The 22488-nt window shown below is 58.3% G+C and overlaps 1 protein-coding gene across 1 annotated transcript in view; it reads right to left on the bottom strand.

The window, feature by feature from the left end:
- The window catches only part of LOC119089949 (dorsal-ventral patterning protein Sog), a 56988-nt gene extending 39750 nt beyond the window's left edge, over positions 1 to 17238 (bottom strand). Inside the window, exon 1 of the mRNA XM_037212751.1 lies at positions 17013 to 17238. Within this exon, the coding sequence (XP_037068646.1) occupies positions 17013 to 17145 (133 nt within the window). The 5' untranslated portion in view covers positions 17146 to 17238. The remainder of the gene's footprint in view (positions 1 to 17012) is intronic.
- Positions 17239 to 22488: the final 5250 nt, after the last annotated feature.

Genomic DNA, 22488 nt, shown 5'->3' with positions numbered 1-22488 from the left:
CGCTCCTCCCAAACAGAGGGCACCTCCTGACTCAAGGCACCGCGTCTCCTCAGCGGCGGAGGGTGCAGCCGGCGGCACCCCTGTCTGGAGGCCCGGTGCCCTCATCTGCGGCAGCGGGTGCGGCGGCGCCTCCGCCCGGGGCGCGTCACGCTCCGTCGCAGCGGCGGCGCGTCCGCCGGCCCGTCTTCGCCGCTGGTTGTCGCCGTGCGTCCGTCAGCGCGCCTCATTTCGCGCTGGCCGCGGCCGCTCAGCGGCTATTTCCGTCGGCTGCTGGCGCACGCGTCCGCGCCGGCCGACACGCGACCTGGCGGGGTGCCAAGGTCGCCGGCCAGTCGCCCCGCCCCCTGGCCGCGGCGCGACGGTCGCCGGCCGCCGCCGGCGGGGGGCGGGCCGCCGGACCGGAACTGGGGCGGGGCGAGGCGGGGGGAGGCGCCCGGTGGCGGGCGCGCCGGCCGGCGGAAGAGCTGCCGCGGACGGTGCACGTGCCATGATCGCCCGCCCTGCGCGGCCGGCACGTGGCCAGCAGCCGCCCCGGCCAGCGGACGCCTCAGCCGTCCGGACGGCAGTAATGATGGTAATTAACCACGTCTTACGAGCTTCCATTCCGGGGTCTCTGCGATTTACATAATGGTCGAAATTCGCGGTAGCGGGGCGCGTGTGCCTCGCCGCAGCGTACATGGAGACACCGTAGCTGCAACTACTCTCGGAGTTTGTCGGTGGCGAGTTGAACCATCGCTCCCCTAACCGACATTCGATGTAGGCATGCTTTTCCCGAGGACATGTGCGGATCTCACCGAGCTCTCACTCTTTGGGGCGAGAGCTCAGGGGTGATGTTTGGGGTGATGGGGTCACACTGTTTAAGGTGATGGGGTCACACTCGACTGCCCTCCCATCGGGCCACTTCAAACAGGGCATGCTGTTGGTAACATGATAACAGTAAGAGTACATCCGTCTTGTAACCACGCTGCCGTGCGCTTTTCCGTCTACGCTCTCGATCCATGCACCTCAAAGGCCAGGAATGTGAAAAATTTCCCTCACTCTGCCAAGAACACCAAAACAAACTGCTTCGACCATCCTATTGCACACGAATCAGAAACAACGATTCAATGTGAGGTAAGAGATGACGCTTCTCGAACGCGTAGAGCCCAGCCAACGAAGCACGTCGTCGCGCCCTGGTGATCGAGCCGTCCCGCTCCGTGCACAGTCGGCTGAAGCCGGTCCACTAGCGCGACCTGGCGGCAAAGGCCGGGCAGCGCGCAGCGCCGCCGGGCCGTGCTGACGTCACGGGCCGGCTTGCAGTGCTGACGTCACCGTCGCTCAGGTGACGGCCGGCGGGCGGCGGCGGCGTGATCTCAGCCCCGGCCGGATGTGTGGCCCAGGCCGGGCAGGCCGGGCCGGGCCGAGCCGCTCCCCGGGCCCCGGCGCGCCGCCGCCCCCGCTGCCGGGTCACGCGGCTGCAGCCGCGCTTCCGGATCCGGCGGCACGCGTCCGTCTGCTCTCTGAGGCGCACCGGAGATGGCGAGACTCGCTGGGACGTAGCGGAGACGGAGAGACTCGCTGAGATGCAACGGAAACGGCGAGACTCGCTGGGACGCACCGGAGACGGCGAGACTCGCTGGGACGCACCGGAGACGGCGAGACTCGGTGGGGCGTACCGGAGACGGCGAGATTCGCTGAGACGCAACGGAGACGGCGAGACTCGCTGCGATACCGGAGTGTTCGACGCTCTGAAATGCGCAAGAACGCGCCGAGTGCCCACAGCACTACAGACACGACGAGCCACCGACTTCAGGCCCAACTCAGCAGGGACAAATGGCAGTACTGAGAGATCATCTGGCCGCGTCTTACCCCGTTCGGCAACAGCAGGTGGAGCTGCCTGCTTGGCCATGATCTTCCTCAGAGATGTCCGCTTCCCAAAAATGAAGCTACGATTGTGACACTGAACACTTAATCCTGTCTGCCCGCCAACAAAAATTTTGACGTGGATAATTGGTCGCTTCAGTTCAGTTATATCTGCCATCGACTGTCTGCAGCTGTGGCCGTGCCTTGCCGGGGAACCACGCCAGTCATTCATGTTTGTTTCATTCATTCATATACACTCATCTCACGATGTCATTCAGTCGGCAATTTCGACGCTCGCCGGCTTCACGGTACGTGGAAGTCAGTGACCATCTGGAGAGGGCGACACCCGACGCGCCGCTCACCGCGAGAACCGGAGCTGCCGATCACGTGACCCGCCGGCGAGCAAGGCGCACGACACCCGCGACGCCTCCCGCTTCCGGGTCAGTGATCAGATGTGACTGTCTCGTCGCCTTCAGGACGGATCAACCTCTGCATCATCGCGCCGGGCGAAACCAGAATCTCCCATCCTCATATTGCATGGCGTGTGAGGGAAAATGGCCTAGTCACGTCTTGTCATATGGTAGGATGATCATGGGCGACTCCTGCATGCTGGTCCGTTGGAGTATGAAGCTGCTTGCTGGTCCCCGATCCAACAACGGTGAGAGTCCGTGACAATGGACTTCAAGACAATCGGCACACATGTCTGCAGCGATACGTCAGGCTTTCTGCACATGCGTTTCAAATGCTGAAACGTTTCAGAGCGTTTTAAAGTACGCTGAGTTTTACGTCGTTTGTCTCCAACGGTGTGAACTCGCAGTAGATGTGATGACCCCCACTGAAGTTGTTATTGGAACTGAGTTGATCTGTTTGCTTTGAAGATGGGAAGAGTTATGTAAGCAACAAGCTGAGAAAACCAGTTTAACTATCACAGTCGTGAAAAGCAGACGTGTGGTTTAACGGATTCGGGGACTTAATTCAGCTCCCAAAGACGTCACGGACACGCCAGAGGCCAGAGGAAATGACGCAATGAAAGCACGTCCACAGGTGCAAGGTTACGTTAGTTCGTTAGGATCCATTCAGCAGCCGCATCACGTCAAACCAAGCAATACATTCTTCCGCCCTAATCTGGCCTATTTATTACGAGTTTGAATGCGTTCTAAAACACATACCCCCCATATTTCAGTGCTGCGGTAACAACACGTTGCGTTGCCTTGAAACGCCCAGCGTTCTCACAACATTTGCCAAAGTTTCCTTGGCGTGCTCCTTTCACTAGTAACCCGAGTACATCGCAGGTCGGTAATTCTGAACAGACGAACTCAGACTGACAGCGCACATACTGTCATCGCAGCCGAGCCACGTAATTGCCAGTCCATTGATCCCCGTCTAAGCACGTACCTAACGGATTACGGAGCTTCAACTTGATAGCAACCAGCCAAAAATGCGCGGGGCGACTTCCATGCCGCCGTAATTCCCAACGAGGCGCGCTCATGCCGGTGAGCACCGCCACACCCATTCCACTCCTGCGGCATATCCGAGAACCCATGCAACAGGAGTTATCCGACGCAACGAAGCGCAGTGCCGGCCGCGGAGGCTACGGCTGCCGCGGCCGCCGGTACCGGCCGGCACAGCCCGGCGGATGAGGGGCGGAGGCCGGCCACCTGCCGGGCCCGCCGGTCTCCTGCGCGGAGCCGGTCTCTGGGCACCGGCTCCGAGTCGCAGTCGCTGGCCAGTGCGGCGGCTGGTGGCGTTCGTGGAGCGTCGAGCTGGCGGAGGTAGGCGCGCGAGCAGTGGACACCCGCCGGGCCGAGTAAACACTACGCACCGGACCCGGGCAGAGAGGGGGGGGGGGGGGCGTGAGGTGACCCTTGAGGTGTGGACCGTACGTATTGCACACAGGGCGTGGGCGGGGCGGGGAGGGGCGGGGCGGGGACGGGAGGGGCGTGAGGAGACCCCTGAGGTGTAGATCGCGCGCACCGCACACCGGGCGTAGAGCAGGCCGCCGTATGGTGGCCCTGACCGGGCGGACGCATTGGAGCTGGTGACCACTGCTTACGAGACACGAAGCATCACTTCCCAGAACGATGGTAATGTAACAGTTGCTCCAATGAAATCCCTCGGGCAAGAACATATTCATCAACTCTCCTCTCACCTTGATGGCCTTCAGACCAAGAGTCGCTGTGAAAGAAACAGTTACATCCAATACAAATGAAGAGGCCAGCTTGAGCTGGGGGCATGTTACGCAAAGCCCAAGTCCACCTCAGTCAGCAGCAGCTGGAGGCTCTCAGTAACAGCCCGCCCACCGCCGGCTTGTTCAGAGCCCCTACCGCAGGGGTCGGGGGTCGGCCCGCGCGCGTGCCGCCCGGTTCCGGTCGCCCAGCCGCCGATAACCTGTACCAACCGCGGCGCGGCGGCGGCGGCCGGACATCCGGCGTCAGGGCACGGACGCGGGCCGGCGGCGGCGCGCCTCGAGCGGCCGGCCGGCGCCGGCGCCGCCGTGGCCGGCCGCCAGCCCGGCCGCAGGAGCAATAGCCGGCCGCGCGCCGTGCCAGGTCGTTAGCGGCGGGCGCCGCCGCGCGGCCCGCACTCCCACGAGGATTAGCGGGATTACAGCCGGCCGAGGAGCATTCTTTTGGTGTCGTGCGCCATCATCCGCTGACGCTTGGAAGAGGCGGTCGCGCGCTGGACGGCGCCTCGCAGGTCGGCTGCACGGCCGCCGCTCACAGAGGCGGCCGTCGGGTTGAAGTGCGCCTGTCAGCGAGCCTCTCTGATGCGCATACCATGCGGTGAGCGCCGTTCAGCAGCGTGTTTTCGCAGGCCAGCAGGCGCCAGCCGCACTGCGCGGCATTCAATGCGGCTGTTTCTGGCGCCGCGCACGCCGTGCATGCTGCAAAACATTGACAGCCCACCACCTATTTGAGGCGCGACTGCGTCGAAGATGACGCTTGAGTCACCGCTGGCCGGCAGCGTCACAGCGCGGGGATTCATCCTCGCGCTGCACTAAGCTGCGCTCCTCAGCCCGTGTTTGTTCCTATACACGCCTTGTTTACTGTTTCTGGAGCCGTCCAATCAAAGCCGGGAGCGGCGCCGCTGCCCGTGCTTATTTTCGTTGGAGCTCAATCTGTCAGAGGCGGCGACCGACAGGCGGTCGGCGATCGCACGGCTCGGCGGCGGGCGGCGGCGCACCCAGCCCCGACCGCGCCGGCACCGGCGGCGGCGGCGGCGGCGGCGGCGGCGGCGGCGGCGGCCACTGCCGCCCGCGGCCACCGACCCGGCTGGGCCGCCCCAGAGACGGCCCGGGAACGCCCCGATTAGACGGGCGTAGTCCAGGCACGGCGGGCGTAGCCGCGTTTGGCAGTGTCCGCGGCACGCGCCGGCGGCCGCGCGGCGGGCGCGGAGAGGCTTCTGTTGCCAGGAGCGGCGGCGGCGGCGGCGGCGGCGGGCGAGACAGGGACAGAGGGGGGAGAGCGCCGGCTGCGAGGCGCGTCGCCGCTGGCATCGACGCCCGTCTCCGCCGACCGCGGCACGCGAGCCGCGCGCCGGCAGCGACCGCAGTCCCGACCGGAGGCTCCCGGGAGCGTCCGCGGCGTCACCACACCGCGTTCCGGTGCGGCCGGATCGGCCAGCCACGACCTGGGGCACGAGTCGCCGCCGCCGCCGGCGCACTGCTGGCGTCGCCCCGGCGTCGCCCGGGGCAGCGGCAGCGACGGAGCCGGACGACACGGACGGAGAGGGGCCGGGAAACCACTACCGGGCGAGCCGGGCGGGCGAGCGGCCGACCGGCGCCAGGCGGCGCCCCGGCGGAGCCCCGGATGACGCCACCGGGTCAGGCGGCACGTGCAGCGCGCCGCTCCCGGCGGCGGGCGAGCTTCAGCCTTCAGCGCCGGTGACAGGCACCTCAGTCACGGCTCGGCCGCCGGCGCCGTCGGCCGCTGGCGCCAGTCGGCCACGGAGCGCAGGTCGGGCGCCGCGACGCGCCGGCGGCTGCCGCAGCGGCTGCCGAGCGCTGCAGGCGGCCGGCGAGGGTGCGCCGCTGGAGGGACGTGGCGTTGGTCGGCGGCTTTCGTTTGAGGGCGCGGAGACGTTCGAACCCGAGGTCAATGGGCCCGTCCCCCTACTAATGTCAGCGGTCGAGACCTGAGCAATGTGGGGCAACGAATGTGGAAGCAGATCCTTGACGAGCTTACGGGATCGAGCAAATGACATCAGTTTCTCATGTCGTTCCATTTCTACTCCCGTCCCATTTTCAGTTGATCCTTCAGTTCCTATTCGGATCGCCTTAGGATTTCGGCTGATGGGGTATGCGTCACACGTCATGCATCCTTGCCCATCACTAAGGAGGCTGGAGTAGCTTACTGCAATATCAGATCCACGTCCTATGTGCAGTCCAGTACTCAAACATCGTCCCTTCTCCATGGTCTGCATATCGCGTCAACGCTGTTCAGATCGGCTGTGTGGGCGACTGCGACAAACGGAAAACTCGTTTTAAAGGGAATGAATGCCTCACTGCAGACGTGTTCCACGGTTCCCGTTCCGTTTCCGGTTCCAGTACAAACCGGTAAACGGGCGCGATCCGCCATTGTTCTGCTGACTGCCGCTCTTTCATTCTCAGCTCGGTTCTTATTTAAGCGGCTGCCCACGTCCTTATTCCACCCCCTAACTAACACCTGCTGAAATGTGAGTACATGCCTTGCGTGTTCCTCACCACAGGGTGAAGCATTCCAGCCAAATGTTAAACCAATTAAGCTTCACCCAGCAACTGTTCGTGACCGTCTAGTGAGTCCTTAAGCCGTCGGCCACGAGCGGTTTTCACTGACCGCATTGACATGTGCATGTGACATATGTATGCATGCCATTCTTGCATTTGCGAGGAGGCGTCCTTTTTTAGGATTGCCCACGTTTTCGCATAGTGACAACCCGAGCTGAGCACGGAGCTAAAAATCTGCTTTCACGGAATCGCGTCCGTATCCGCATCAGACGCAACGAACCAGACACAAGACGGCCAACCACGCAGTGGCCTTCGCGTGTGGCCCACTGCAGACTGAGGGCGGAGGCGCCGCCGCGGACACCTCTCTCCCCGGCAGCAGAGGCGCCGTCGCGGACACCTCCCCCCGGCAGCGGAGGCGACGTCGGGCGCCTCTCTCCCCGAGAGGCGCCGGAGGCGCCGCCGCGGACACCTCTCCCCGCCGCGGAGGCGATGTCGGGCACCTCTCTCTCCGGCAGCGGAGGCGCCGCCGCGGACACCTCTCCCCGGCAGCGAAGGCGCCGCCACGGACACCTCTCCCCGGCAGCGGAGGCGACGTCGGGCACCTCTCCCCCCCCCCCCCCGGCAGCGGAGGCGCCGTCGCGGACACCTCCCCCCGGCAGCGGAGGCGCCGCCGCGGGCGCCTCCCCCGGCAGCGGAGGCGCCGCCGCGGACACCCCTCCCCGCAGCGGAGGCGCCGCCGCGGACGCCTCTCTCCCCGGCAGCGGAGGCGCCATCGCGGGCGCGTCTCTCCGGCTGCACAGAGGCGGCTCAGTGTCCTGTGCGACTGCGCTGTGGCTATCTGCGCTGCGACGGGGGAGGCGGTCTGACCGACGCCGCCTCCGCACGACCGATTCGACGCCCGACAGGACACGGCCGACGTGACCCGCTCGCCAGCGTGGTCCGCGCCGCCGCGTGGGCGCCGGGCGCGACCCGGTGCTCCGGGCCACCTGGGCCTCCATGGGGCTCTGGTGGCGCAGTCCGAGCGGTGCTTCGGAGGTTCCGAAAAGGTCAAGCGGTGCAGTGCACATGCCTGGACCGCCGCCACTAGCGGCGCGGCCCAAAAATCTCCGCAGTCACCACCAGCGACGTGGCCCTGACAACTATCACGGCCCCATCTAGTCGGCCCAGCAGCGTCTGTCGACGCGCGAATAATGGCCGCCGTATCGGCGCCCCGGCCAGCATCAACACCGTCTGGAATCAACAGCCGCGGGCGTCCAGTTGTGGGCCGTCGGCTCGTCGGGCGGCGCCGCTCCGGCCCGGCCGTGGCTGCCGGCGCGGCGCCGCTCCGCCCCCCCCCCCCGTGGCCGGATCCGGGCGTGACCTGCCCCTGACCCTCTTCTGCTGAGCGGGATGGCGGTGGGGGCGGGGTGGCGAGCTGAACGCTGCTTCGCTAGCTCTCCTTGCCATTGTGCACACGGGCCTCACCAACTCCGTGACCATTGTGGAAGGCGCACTTCACCCACGCCCCAGTATCATTGTGGAAGACGGGCCTGACCTAGTACCGGGCCAATGTGGAGAGTTAACCTGATCCTAGTCTCTGACCAGTGCGGTGTGCGCTATACGCCACTCAGTCCCGAACCCCAGCGGAGTACGGAGTCTAACGACGCTACATCCACGGAGCACGCACGGCACGGCACGGGGCCGCTGGTCAGCCGGCCACTTTGCATCGTGCAGCGGTCCCTAGCGCGCGGAGCGGCGCTCCTGGCTCAGCCGCATCCGTGCCAGGAGTGCCGGCTGCCGGCGCACGGTGGGACCGAACGCCTCGCTGCTGGCCAAACTCGGCCACACCGGGAGTGGGTCTTACCACGCGGCGGCAGGCAGCAGGGCTCGGCTATCTCATTAGCACGGTTTTCGTATACATGCTTTAATCTGATGACGCAAACTGGATGCTGTAATGAATGTAACGAGTTGTTGCATTGATTTCCGTAGGTCATGCTATACGTAAGGCCCCCGCAATTGTATAAAGCATTTGCAGTTTTACATGCCCGTCATAGCATATGCCGCCAGATGCTGCCGACTAGTACGGTCTTCAAACGTTTATACCATTTTAACGACACATCATTTCACATGTTGACCGATCAACTTAAATTACTAAGCCAACATCCCAATGATTTGCTTCCAAACAAACTTGCTGACGTCATTAGACAGTCTCGGTTCCATCTTTAGTAACTATGCAAAGGCTTATTACAGCAACCACCGGTGACTGAAAAAGTGTTACAGTGAGTGAACATTAAGCTCAGTTTAGCGCAATTCAAAGCCGTGGTTCGTAGCTGTTTTATCGGGTTTGCTGGCCAGCCCCGGTCACAGGAGGGCGGCGCTGTGGCAGGAGCGGCGGCCCGTGGGCCAGCACGGCCGCCACCGAGCTGCAGGCCCCCCCCCCCCTCTCTACCCCAGTCCGGCGCCGTCTGCGGGGCGCCCGCCGTACCTTCGGGACGTCATGATTTATGATAATGGCCGGCGCGACGATTGCAGTGGCCGACCACCGTCAGCGGCGGGCTGGAAAACACGGACTGCGCCATGCGCCAGCCGTCGGCCGCCGGTACGCCCCCCCCCCCCCCCCCGCTGGCGGCGATGGATGATACGGCGGCTACGGCCCGGCGTGATGATGACGCCGTAAGGATGGGAGGGGTCCCAGGTCACTCGAGGTCACGCCCTCTGAGGGCGCCGCGGGCCGCATCTGCCGGCTGCACGCGGCCACACGAATAGTGTCTGGCCCGCCGCCGCCGAGGAATGGGGCGCGTAAGGCGAGCCGGGGGCCTCTGACGGGATGCTGTGCTGATATGGCCCGTCTCACTATGGCCTCTCGCTAATTAGGAACTGCAAGAGCCGATTGCCAACAAAACCGTTAAACCTCGTGGCATCGATGGTTTAATTACCGAGCTAACTCCACGCGCATACAACGCATACAGCGGATTAGGAATGATGAACCTGATCGTGGCCATGCCTCGTATTCTGTGGCTGGGGATCCTGCAGCGTGACCCTCCGTTAAAAGCTGGGTGAGCTTGGGGCACGTTTGGGTACAAGAGACCCTGATTTGTAATGCATTGCCTGGCCTGGACCCCTGCTCTGTCGGAGAGCTCTAGCCATGCTTGTGCTGACTTTTATTGTGCGAAACAACTGCAGGCCTGATAAAGCAGAGTCTACGTCAATGATCACGCCTTGCATGCTCATGAAGCAGCGGTGCTTGTCGGTGTTCTTTAAGCATTGAGAATCCACCGTGCTCTTTGGAAAAAGATCCCGGAAACGTCGCGACTACTTTTATCAGATTCCTTGCATTGCTGGAACCACGCCAAGGTGCAGCATTACCGTTTCAACAGGACGTTTTGGCCGCGTGGTGGGAACCCGAACAGGTGCGGTCAAGACGCGAGATACGCCGCCCCCTCCCACGTCGGACACATCGGTCCCTGTCTGCCAGGCGCCCTCCATTCCCAGCATCTCTCGCAGGTCAATCCTGTCTCTGCCGCCCCGCCCCGCCTGCGTTCCGCCGCCCTTCCCACAGCGCCCACCGCCCTGACCACCGGAGACCGCGCAGGAGTCTGCCGCCTCTGCTGTCCCAGCCTCCGCTCTCTCCTGCAGCCCCTGCCGTCCCCTGCAGGCCCCTGCCAGCCGCGAGCGGCGGCAGGCGGCCCGTCAGCGGCCCTCCCGCGAAGCCGCGCGAGCTCGGCCAAGCACGCCGGCCACATCGGCCTCCGGCCCATCTCTCGTAGATCTCCCGTCTGGCCGGCGGCGGACGGCGGCGGCGCCAGCGCCGCCGGGGCGTCGTGGGCGGGCGGCAGCGGCGAGCGGGCGCCGCCCAGCGGCCGCCGCTCGCCGCCACCGGGAGACGCGCCGCCCCGCCGGAGCGATCGCCGCCGTCGCTCTGATTCCATCGCCGGTAGGCGGCCGCGTAGCCGGCGGCGCGCCGCGGCCCCGCACGGGAGGCGGCCGTCGCAGCGCACGGGCCTGCGCTCGTGACCGCTTGTTGGAAAAATTGAAAGTGAGCCACTTGGCAGACACAAATCGTTGATGAATGGTCTGTTCAGCATTCATCGCGATACGCTGAATAAATGGCTGGTGCATATTGCATTCGCTTGCAGGCGACCATGAGAACAGTGCCACCGTCATGAATAAGATATTCGTGTCATGATAACAGTGGCATGATAAACGTAAGATGAATTACCTAAATTGCCGATTGCGCGTGATCCTACGTAACAGGGCATTCGAACATGCGCAAAGGCGTCAGTCACTTTTGCACTTCGATTGACCAGGCAGTCCGATAACCGCGAGACAAATAGCCGAAATCACGGATCCCGGAAGGTTCTGGGTACGCCGGCGCTGTTAACAGTCTCCCAATGTGTCATCCTCACGCTTGTACGGACAGACCACCAATAATGTACTCACAACAGCCGGACGGGCCGACGGGGCTGGCTGGATGCAAACGCCGTGGCGTCTTCCGTCACTGCAACGGCATCTGGGTTGGGTTTTCCTGCGCATAGGCACGGGTTTGGAGAGACGGGGGTGTTTTTGCGGGGGCCATTGCCCAGAGGAGAGGGACCTAGCAGGCTGCGGCCGTCGGGAGCCGCGGCAGGCCGACCGTGGCGCACAAGAGCTTCCTACCGACGAGGGGACATCGGTAGCGACGCGACCGATCGCGAGTCGTTGGGCCGAGATGACCATGCAGTGTCGGCGGCCATTGTGCATAGGGCGACGGGAGCTGCTCACACTGCGGACGGCCGTGAATGTCTGGGCTCGCGAGCGGGTGTGAAACGTCCTGTTCATCATGCCCCCATTAATCAAGGCACGGGTGCCAGTTATCCTGCTCCGTGTTTATTGCCTTCGCATTCCAGGCGTGCTCCAATAAACCATACGCGTGGTTTACAACGGTGCCCGTGCGTCGCTTGCACGCCCAGCAGTATCGTCAGAACACAGTTAATGCCCACCGCTTTACGAAAACGCAGCCGACTGAGAGGCCGTTCCATCGCCCGGAGTGCGTCTCTCATTAGAAATGATGCGCACCGCCATGTGAGAAGTCTACCGAAACCAAACCCCTCCACACCTGCCATGCACTTTGCAGTAAGTGTGCTACAGTTAAACCTCGACAGAACGCAGAACCCGCCACGAGGCTGCGCTGACTTGCATTCTTGGTAGTCGTTCAATGACGTCGGCGCGATGCATGTGAATATGCATGTGAGGCTTGTGAATGTGAGCGAATGTAATGCATGTCAAGAGCAGCCAATAAACATAAAAAGCCTACGACAGCGGTCGCTCCGTTGCTAAGCCGAACCTCCCTCCGTGCCCCCTGGATACTGCATCTCCTGCTCTCTTCGGAGAGTGAAGGGTGCCTTCAGCAGCACCGCATGTGCCCGTACTGGACTGCCATCAAAAGCGTGACGTCGCATGTGTTTACCCACGCTTTATATCGATCTGCCAGGGATGATTCGCCACGCGTTTACCAGTGATTGTGCTCAATACGAACTGTTTACAGATCAAAAGAGATGTGTCGACAACGGCTTTCATCAGACATGTGAAGAATACAGATATCTCAAATTGATGCATCTGGCTCGAAACATCCACACATCTCGAAGCGTAAATCGTTTTGGTGTTTGCCAACTCATCAGCCCCCCCCCCCCTCCCCCCCAGTAGGTGATACACCTAATCACTACGAGCTGCCCAATCAAATGCAGCTTCCCACGTGCATGCTCATATGAGCGATAGCAAACGTAATTGTATTTGAACAAACTGAGCTCCCTGAGAGGGCCCCCGACTCCCAACTGCCAACCGACAGCCACCCCTACGCTCACACGAAGATTACAGGCCGCTCCTAGTAGTCGGGGGGGGGGGGGGGGCTGGGGGAGAGATCACGCCATGTGCGGAGATCCGCCCCGCCTTGCACGTGGCGACCACGGGCCTTACGGCGACTGGCGCGCCGTAGTATAAAGCACTCCACTCGCGAGTAAATACCGATTGCTTTATCGTGCGCGCGCTATTTACTATGGAGTCGCCGGCGTGGTAGCTGGCGCCGAGACATCCCAGCAGAAGTGACACGTGGTCGAGGGGACGGGGAGACGCGTTTAGAAGCTGAGGAGCTGTGTTCTCAGGCTCTGGAGAGCATTACAGGGATCAAAGACGACACTAGGCAGGTCCGTCCATAACTCGCGGAGGTCACCCAGCAGGTAATGGGGATCCCAAGAGATTACTGAGCTCCTTCAGATGGCTGAGGAGACCGTTCCCAACAGCTAATCACGGAGGTCCTTAGACAGGTCAGGGAGATCATTCCGCAGGTCACGGAGACCATTCAGCAAGTCGGGAATGCCCTTCGTGATATCCATATACACCTCGGAGATCAATGGGCAGGATGCCCTGAGAGGCTCACAGATGTCCCTCACCGGGTCACAGCAGTCACAGACGGCAACTACATTACTAGATTGTGAAGCTGCCCAAGAAGGCCGTGGAGCCATCAGATAGCCTGGCAGCAGATACTCCATGGCTCACCTTGGGACACCGTCATGCGGCATGTGGCAACACTTATATGAACAAAAACCTTCAACGACGCGTGTGCCTCGCTAAAAAGGCGTGGGATTACCTAGTCTTAGGTAATCCCATGCCTTAGGCACGCTAGTCTTACCGCATTGTGAATCGCCGAAACGGCCAGTGCAATCGGCCGGTATCGAGACGGCTGGTCGGCCTGAGAACCCCACATGAGCTGAATGTATTTAGTTCGATCCGGACACTCTCTGCTTTTCGAATCCGTCCGTTTTTAGCGCTATAAGTCATGTTATTGAGAGAGGTTAGATTTATGTTCATGTTTCACAAGGCACGCACCGTCAAACGTGCGTATCCTGGTAGTTAGAAAACGTCTTTCGCGGGGAAATAAAAAGCCTCTCTTTCCCGGCTTATTCGCGTGGAAAAGAAGTGTCAGCAACGGTAATATATAGTTCCATTATGAATGTTGTACTCTATGTGCGTTCTAATGTTGTGCGTTCATCTACATGCATCTATGCGCCTCATGCATAAGAAATGCATTAAATATATAAATAGGTACAAAAATATGATACAAAATTGCAAACATCAGAAACGCTTTTCAGCGCATGGAATCGCATCGCATACAGGTCCGAACAAGGGATCTCACAGTTCGGGGGGAGCAGTCCCCGATGGAGACCGTCCCAGACGTCGGCAAAGTCGGCTCGTTCAGGGAGGGGCGGGATTGCTCATAATACGGGGAGAGCAGCCCCGATGGAGACCGTCCCAGACGTCGGCAAAGTCGGCCAGGCCAGAGGGGGAGGGGGTAGGGCTACTCAAGCTCGGGGAGAGCAGTCCCCGATGGAAACAGTCCCACACGTCGGCAGAGTCAGCCCGGTCAAGAAGGAGCGGGGAGTGCTCATAGTACAGGCAGAGCAGTCCCCGATGGAAACAGTCCCACACGTCGGCAAAGTCGGCTCGTTCAGGGAGGGGCGGGGTTGCTTACAGTACGGGGAGAGCAGTCCCCGATGGAAGCCGTCCCACACGTCGACAGAGTCAGCCCGGTCAGGAAGGAGCGGGGAGTGCTCATAGTACAGGCAGAGCAGTCCCCGATGGAAACAGTCCCACACGTCGGCAAAGTCGGCTCGTTCAGGGAGGGGCGGGGTTGCTTACAGGGAGAGCAGTAGAGAGCAGTCCCCGGGGAGCCTTACGGGGAGAGCAGTCCCCGATGGAAGCCGTCCCACACGTCGACAGAGTCAGCCCGGTCAGGAAGGAGCGGGCGGTGCTCACAGCTCGGGGAGAGCAGTCCCTGATGGAAACCGTCCCACACGTCGACAAAGTCGGCCAGGCTCAGCCGCGCGCGCCGCCCACCGGTCCCCACTGATCAATGCCCGGAGCCAGCAATGCCTGCCAGACTGATCACGTTTATTGGACAGCTGAGGAGCTGCGATCTCCGTAGACAGGGCGGCTTCGATTTTTGTGAACAAAGCCGCAAGGTCTGGGCTGTCTTCTTCCAAGGAGAAGGAGCCATCAACAAGCTGAACACTTCTACAGCTGCCTTTTGCGAAATTGTGCGGTGTATACTTGAATGCCACTAATAGAAATGAGCTAAGCCGAGAAATGGCCACCGAATGTATGATGATCACAGTCATGGTCAGAACTAAGGAAATTTCACTGGCGAAATGTTGAACTACAATTTTGTCAGCGAACGTTTCGTGTAGTCGCCTGCCACAACTGCCGTACCGCGCTATCCAACTATGACCACTGACATCACAACTCCGCGCGTCAAATGAACAGTTGGTGGCAGTGACTGCCAATTTGAGGCTGCTGTTAAGTCGCAGTAGTTTTATCCTGTTCAAGTGAGGCTAATTAGACATCAACACAAATCAGCAGTCGCAGCTACATGTCCTCTGTCCGACATAAGCCAGGTATAACACGGGACGGGAACTCGAACTGGTTCTCGCCCATTTCTTTCCAGCTGCCAGGCACCGAGCCCGCCGCCCTGATGTCGGACTTTTCGCAATCCCGTTAGCGCAGTTTTTCGGGCTGAGCGTTGTGAACCAGTGTCAAGCGAACCGACTGGTGGCGCTGCCGTGAAATCCGAGCCGCCCTGATAGCGTTTACGGCGACCGGCGACTAACCGCAAACCTGACGCCCAGGGCCGATTCCACAAAGCAAACGTACTGTGCACAACCTGACGTAAGTTGTAACTGCTTCAATTTCGAAATGGTATTGCTGTAAGCGCCCACATGGAAGAACGTCAAGGAAACACATAAGCCAAATGCTGTGCGAATTGCCGGCAATATCTTTGGTGCTTTCTGATAAAAAGCCGCCAAGTTATATTTTCACCACGTACCTACGCCAAAATCACACATCCACCCATTACCACCTTAATTTATTTGATTTGCGAAGACACCAATATCGGCATTTTGTTGGCGTTGGTCTGGGCTCAGCTACGGTACTTACGCTAAATGGTGGTGTTAGATATCTGGTCACCGCTACAACAGCAGCATTTCAGCAGCAGCATTCCGGCAATGCTGCAAACACCGGCGGTAGCGGGTGCGACGGTGGAGTGGCGGATAATGTGGAGCGGATGCTCTGCGGCGACGGTGAAGTGGTGGATAACATGGAGTGGAGGATCTACGTCGCAGAAGCCGAAAAATGCTCAGAACTGTCACTCATGCCGGTCTCATCGCATACCGCATCAAAAGCACACATGAATGAAGACGAGGTATGAATGAGGCGGCCCTCAGGAAAGGCGGAGCAAGTGTCCAATAAAACCCGTCTGAAGTGCCAGGCAACATTTAGAACGCCGTCTGACGCTTTGAGCCGAGTCTTCAGCAGGGCGCGCCATGGTTGGGTGCGATTTTTACCGCCTTCTTAAACCAGCCGAGAATCCGCAAGAGCATCAGCGTCCGTTTGCACACAGTTGCTGCGCAGTAGCTGCACGCATCGCTAGCACAGTTTTTCAAGAAGATCTCCAAATCCAACACTGACGTCACCTCTGTCAGAGTTCGGCACGGGCTCTCGTCGAATGTTTGCGGAACCGAGTGGTATCTTCCACGTGTTTAGAAGCACTTTATCATGGCGAAATAAGTGCCTCGGCAATGTGATAATTCCCCAGGAATGTCTGAATGCCAAGTGCAGACGAGTATGCGCAGGGGCGTTGCGATGTTTTTGGACGAATGTCTCAAAAATGGGGCAAGCCAAACTCTTTTTTAAGCTGATTCTTCATATGCGTCACCATAGCAGTTGGCATTGACCAATAACCAAGGGGTGGGGGATGATGGGCTTCTTGTCCCACGCGTCCCAACTTCATCTTCCGTCTGCAGGAATGCTCTCCTATCGACTAGAATATGATGCTCCTGTTCGCGTCTTCCACGAGTTACGTCGGCAAACCCGCTTGGTGAGGAGTGCACTACCTACACCGCAATCGCGAAGTTCGGCAATCAGCGTCCGACTAACGTGTCTCAACCAACGCATCTGGCCGGTGGTGTGGCGGATTGTCGGGTGGTCGTGCGGAGTCCCCGTGGTGGCAACGGATGCCGGCGGCGCTCACCACACCGGGAGCGCTCGTAAGCCGCGCTGCCGGCCGCCTCGGCGCGGCACACGCCTGCCGCCAGCCTGCGGCCGGCAGGCGCACCTGACCAGCGCGGCGCCTGAGCGCTGCAGGCTGCAGGCGTCGCCGGCGCCGGCCGAGCGGCCCGGCCGGCGCCGTCTGCACTCCCGCCGGCCCGTGTTTACGGTACGCTGCGGCTGCAGCGTCGGCTCCGGGACGGAAACGATGTCAGCCGCGGCCACCGCTAGCCGCTGGCCGCTGGTCAGAGCGCTGACCGCCGGGCACAGCGGCACCGGCCGCCCGCTGACCTGACCTAACCTAACCTGACCTGACCTAGCCTGACCCTGGTCAGCGGCGACGCGGCGGGCGAACGCCACCGGCTGGACGGGACGCCGGCGGGACCGGGCGGGGCGGGCGGACGAAACTTGCCTGAGAACTTGCGGTGTCGCCGTCGTACGTGACGATGATCGTCGTCCCCCTTGATGGGCGGCGGCGTGCGACGCTTTGCCTCGAACAGGCTGGCGCAGGCGGCCAGCGCCAGCAGCAGCAGCAACAGTCGCATGGTGCGCTGAGAGGGGCGCGGCTATAGGGCACTCGGCGAAGCACGTGTCCAGCACAGGCGCATGACACCACGAACGGCCTGATGCTCCCGACACCCGCGCTCGCTTCGACACTGCCCGCTGCGCCGGCCGCCGCCGCATGTAGGCTCGCACTGGTACAGCCTCTGACCGTGTGACCGCGGTCTGCGCAGCCGCCTGGGCGGACATGCGGCGGGCGTCAGGCCGCAAGTCAGCCGACGAGCGCCGGGTTTTCCGGACCGCGATGTCAGAGAGGGATCCTCAGCACGTTAGCCTCCGCGGCAGTCGGTCTTCTGCAGACCGATGTGATTTTACTTGCAATGGGCTGCAGTCCATGCATTGTGTATTTGCATATCTATAGAGGTAATAATTTTGCTCTCTATATGGAGCCGTGGGTCGGAGGACTGGTATAATGCTCGGACGCCAGAGCGTCTTTAAATGGGCATTTCTCCCCGCGCCCAATCGAAACGAGTTCCTTTTTGTTTGCGGCAAGAGCAAACCAGTCAGCTCGTTAGCCCATTCACCGCTCCGGCGAGCTGTTACTAAAGGCGATTGCGATTTACACATCGGTGCTAAGGCTGGCCAGATGCCTAATGCTGGCCGGGGGTGAAGAGGAAGACCGTCTTACCGGGCTCTGGTAGTGCAGTGTGCCACCGCCCGGCGCTACTTAACGGGGCACCGCCGATCGCAACAGGAATCCAGCCATTCAATTTGCACTTAGCACACCGCGACAGCGTGTTTTCCAGACAGTTACTTGCAGAAATATGCCTGAATCTAAAGAGGCTCCAGTGTATACGGGATGCTGGAATCTTTTTTGGGCTCCAGCCACATGTGATGCTTGATAGAGAAAATAATGGATAATTCGTGAATGGCTCATTCGATCGAAGATTCCACAGGCGTGGTGTTGACTGACCGTGGAAGTATATCACGTATATGCGTTCCTTTCCTGATGGCGGTACGATAAGATACATCTTCTTTCGTAGATCCATAAGCATTGATATGTCAGGTTACGCAGTGTTTGGTGTAGCACCCCGAAGTAGCTGCGTTTGCTTGATCCATCATTCAGCCAGGGATGCAAAACAAAATGGACGTGTTGTTCTACAAAAGAAGCCAACGGCACCAGCTTTAATGTATGAAATCATAGAAAAACGTATGAGCATAATTTTTAACCACGCTTGAGCGCAAAGTTACGCTGCTCAGATCGCCCTCCCCTTGTTCAGCTTTTGTTATGCGCCAATAAAATCCCTTTGCGCTCTATACTGAACGTAATTTATGGACGGTCCCGTAACACGCGCTCGGGTAGGGGTGGAGGATCAAATTGACCCCCCGAAGGTTTTTCAGAATGGTTTCCGAACGGCACGGCGTAGCCAAGACAAATTTTGCACGGCTGTAGACTATCGAATAGCGGATTGGTTGATATAAAAATTCAGATGTTCCTTGTAAGGCCGCTGACCTATGGCAGGTCAAAGTTAGGCCATGGATTCAGCGAAGGCAGTTTCTAAGGAATCGTCCAATCTGATACAATAACGGAATGTTTGACGAAGTCATACATCTCTGAGATGCTTTCTCAGGCACCACAAACATTGGATGAGCAAATTACGTTGACCTAAGGTCAGGTATGAAGGTCAGACCAAGGTCACAACCAGCCTGATTTATTACTTTATGGCTTCTTGTATGGGATAGTTTGTGGTGCTTATTTCGAATTTATTGACAGCAGGAACCGCATTATATATTTTCCATTGACGTCTTAGAGGCCAGAAAAGGTCATTGACCTAGGATGACCCGGGTCGACATTCTGTTTTAGGAACATGCTGCCTGGCGTAATATTTGTCGCTTATTCATATGCAACACTCAAAACAGTCTTTTATGATTTCGGTCACCATGACCTTCAAAAGATCAAAAAAGATCACTGACCTTAAATGGGCTTTTGACCTCTGCTCACTTAGACTTAGAAACAACTAAGAAACAGTTGCCTAGGTTCTGAGGGTACTTTGGAGACCAGCCTGGTTACCTTGCTTGACCTTATTTGACCTGAAGGTCATGACTTATCAAGCTCAAACTTTTACCTAAGTGAGTTCATGTACAGTTCAAGATACTCTGAAAATTTTGTGTCTCTAGCTTTCTTAGTTCTTGAGATCTAAGGGCGGATGTGTCAAATTGACCCTCCACCCGAGCGAAGGGTATTTAGCTATATATTTATTCATTTGGCTATACATTTAACTATCGGCTGGCTTATATTTAGAAACCGAGGAGGGGGGGGGGCAGCGGTGGGGCAGCTCGCCCCCAACTTGAAAACTGAGGTGGCAGCGCCTCCCTCCAACTTGAGGACCTGAAGACGGCACATTCTGGTATGCTAAGGTTCGATTCTGAGCTGTAAAGGGATTATGCACACCTGTGGAAGTTCAGCCTGACCTGTCGAGGCTCATCCTGACCTATAGAAGGCCCTTCATGACCTGTAGATGACCCGTTATGAGCTGTACAAGTTCCATTATTGGCTGTCGAGGGCCCATTTTGGCCTGTACGTGGCCCATTATGACCTGCAGAGGGGCCGTTCAGGCTCGTACAGCGCCCATAATTGACTGAAGTTTCCATTATTCTGATCTGTAGAGCACCCAGTCTGGCCTGCAGAGGGCCTTCCATTGAATGTGAGGGGCAAATTTTGGCCCGTAGAGGCCCAGTTCTGCATGTTGAGGGCTATTCTGACCTGTGGAAGGCTTATTTATGTGGAAGGAGTTTGAGCCTTTGTATCGAAGACCTCATCCTCCAGAATATTGCAGCGCATAAAGTAAACATAGATGTGGAACATTATCCAGAAAGAAGCATGCTGCCATCACCTGTAGAGAGATCACAACTCAATTGCAAGTGCAATTCTGGCCGCCGTTCGGCCTCGCAGTCGCAGTCGCAGCCGAAAGCTCCAATACTACTGCTACTAAAAGAGCAATTTCCTCTCGTTACGTCACGTTTGAAGGTTTAAAAGGAGCTCCAAGCCCAACGGCTATGTAGGAGCAGCGGTGCATTTTGCTGCATCACACGTTACTCCCATTGGCAGTCGAAGCAATGGCAGACTTTATGCGAGGTGACCGCACTGCTCCCCATCAGCACACGTTCTTTCTCAGTGCGAGCCTGTCTCGTATTCAACTCCAATTTCGGATGCACCTCGAAGTTAACTGGAATATAACAAAGACGATGATGGAAGGACATTTCCCACTCACATAAATATAGAGTAAGTGCGCCGTTTATTGAAGCATGCCGGCATGCATGGCGTGCAGGGCGGAATAAAAGGTAGCCTTGTCCTGATTAACGGCGGCACGATTAACAAAACGTTTCGCAGCCGCTTCAGACCAGAGACATTCACTGCCGGCTGCTCTGTGAGAAGTCTCATCGCGCTGCGAATAAGGCTGTAACAGCCTGCTGAAAGTGCCGTCCGTCTGGTGCCATTGCCGCGCTATTTATCGGCTGCAAATCTCCGTCGGTGCCGACGCTGCAACGTCGGCGTGGAGGCGGCCTGCATCGGGAGTGACACAGACGGGCCCCCTGCAGGCATGCCTGTGGGCACGGCGCCCTGCAGACATACCCAGTCATGGTTCCCTGCAGAGACAAGCGGTTGGGATTCCCCGAAGGAACAGGCGGCCAAGTTCCCCGCGAAGACACCCTGCCGGGTCGCGCACGATTCACAAGTGGTCCCGCGTGGTGTCTCCGGCGTTGTCCTGCTGGCACTCATCTCAAGACAACGACTCAGCTGCAAAAGCGCGAGATGCGTGTAAGCCAGCTCATGCGTTCGTTTGCGTGCTGGGTGACAGGGTCTTTCAAATTCAAATGGTCGCGGTTTTAGACACCCTCTCGACTTGCGTCGAAACTCACACGTGGAAGGCCTGACCTACGTCCTCTTGCAGTCCTCTGGCTGTCTGTTCAGTCCGTCAGCAGTCTTGGGACCTGGACTGCTTTGTATTCATTGGTGTTTTATTGGGATCCGGGTCACGAGCGCGCCTCAGTCCTCCTGAAAACCCTTCGGTGTAATTCACAACCCTGCTCTTCCCAAGGCCTAAGCCCCTCTAGTTTCTGAGCTACAAGTCCGCGAAGATGCGCAGACTATTTCGGGGAGACTATTTCAAGGTCACCCAGGCATTCATGGCGCCACAATACCGTCATTCAGATTCTGTCATTCCATTAGCCGTGCAGTGATCAAGACCAATAAAAGTAAAATTGTCGAGTCGCCTATATCTAGCATTTGTGATCACGATTTCCAGATGTAATGGCCAACAATTGGCTCGCAATCAATGTTGTGCGAGAAACGATGAAATAAACAAACAATAACGTGCTGAATAGCATACTTATCATATGGAGAAGTTAGGTTGTCCAGAGCAGTCCTTACCACTTAAAAATATACCAATGATAGACGCGAAACGTATTTAATCATATCTGGTGCCTGCTTCAACACCTTCATACGTTGAACATTCGCCGTTAAAACAGATTTACTTAAGATAAAGTTTACTTTGCAATACCACATCTCGTGCAATCTAATCTTTTTCTTTTAAATAACCACTTGTTACAGTCAATATCATTCGAAATACTTGCATTTTTATGTAAAGTGATGACAATGACTGCAGTTTGCTTTAAATGACTATATATTGAATACGTGGTTTGTGGCAACAACTTACATGACAAAGGTTACAAAGGTCGTAAAAGACGTTCCGACATGTTTCACCGGAAAATTCCAGGAACGAAAGTTATATGTGTCCCAAATATTCCGGAAATACCCAATTCATCACATGTAGCAGCCATGACATGTAGTATCGAAGGGATTGTCGATAACTGGCGATATTCCAGAAGCCTGCACTTGTGTTTGGGGAGCTTTATTGCACGCCAACTGTTTGATTAAAGGAAGCAACGCGCGCCAGTGACCCTTACAATCTGACAGCCTTGTTTATGACGTCCTCGGAATTCACGTCCATGCAGGGCCTGGCTTCTATAAACAGCCCCAAGACGCGACTTCTGTAGTTCTTTAATTATTGGGTACAAAAATTTTAACCCATCATGCCTTGCAGTAAAAACAGTTGTCGGCTATTCCAACGTTGGACCTTTGACTGTGTACTGAGATCGATCGCTACAGTCTACATAGATTCCTACGAGGGCCTTGCCGGACAGGGCTTGCTTGCTTTTTACTTAAAAGCTGAACAAACTTCAGGAAAAGGCAGGTCACCGTGCCAACGGTCCAATGTCAACAGAATTGTTCTTGAAATGGCTTCATCCGCATAATACAGTTATAATATGACAGTGTTCTATGACATTAACATTGTTACAATAGGCGATTTTTAGAAGCATTGAAT

Source organism: Pollicipes pollicipes, unplaced genomic scaffold, assembly GCF_011947565.3.
Source record: "Pollicipes pollicipes isolate AB1234 unplaced genomic scaffold, Ppol_2.1 Scaffold_3087;HRSCAF=3621_pilon_pilon_pilon, whole genome shotgun sequence".
NCBI classification, from domain to species: Eukaryota; Metazoa; Arthropoda; class Thecostraca; order Pollicipedomorpha; family Pollicipedidae; genus Pollicipes; species Pollicipes pollicipes.
The sequence above is the reverse complement of the archived record's forward strand: the minus strand, read 5'-3'. Positions and strand labels throughout refer to the sequence as shown.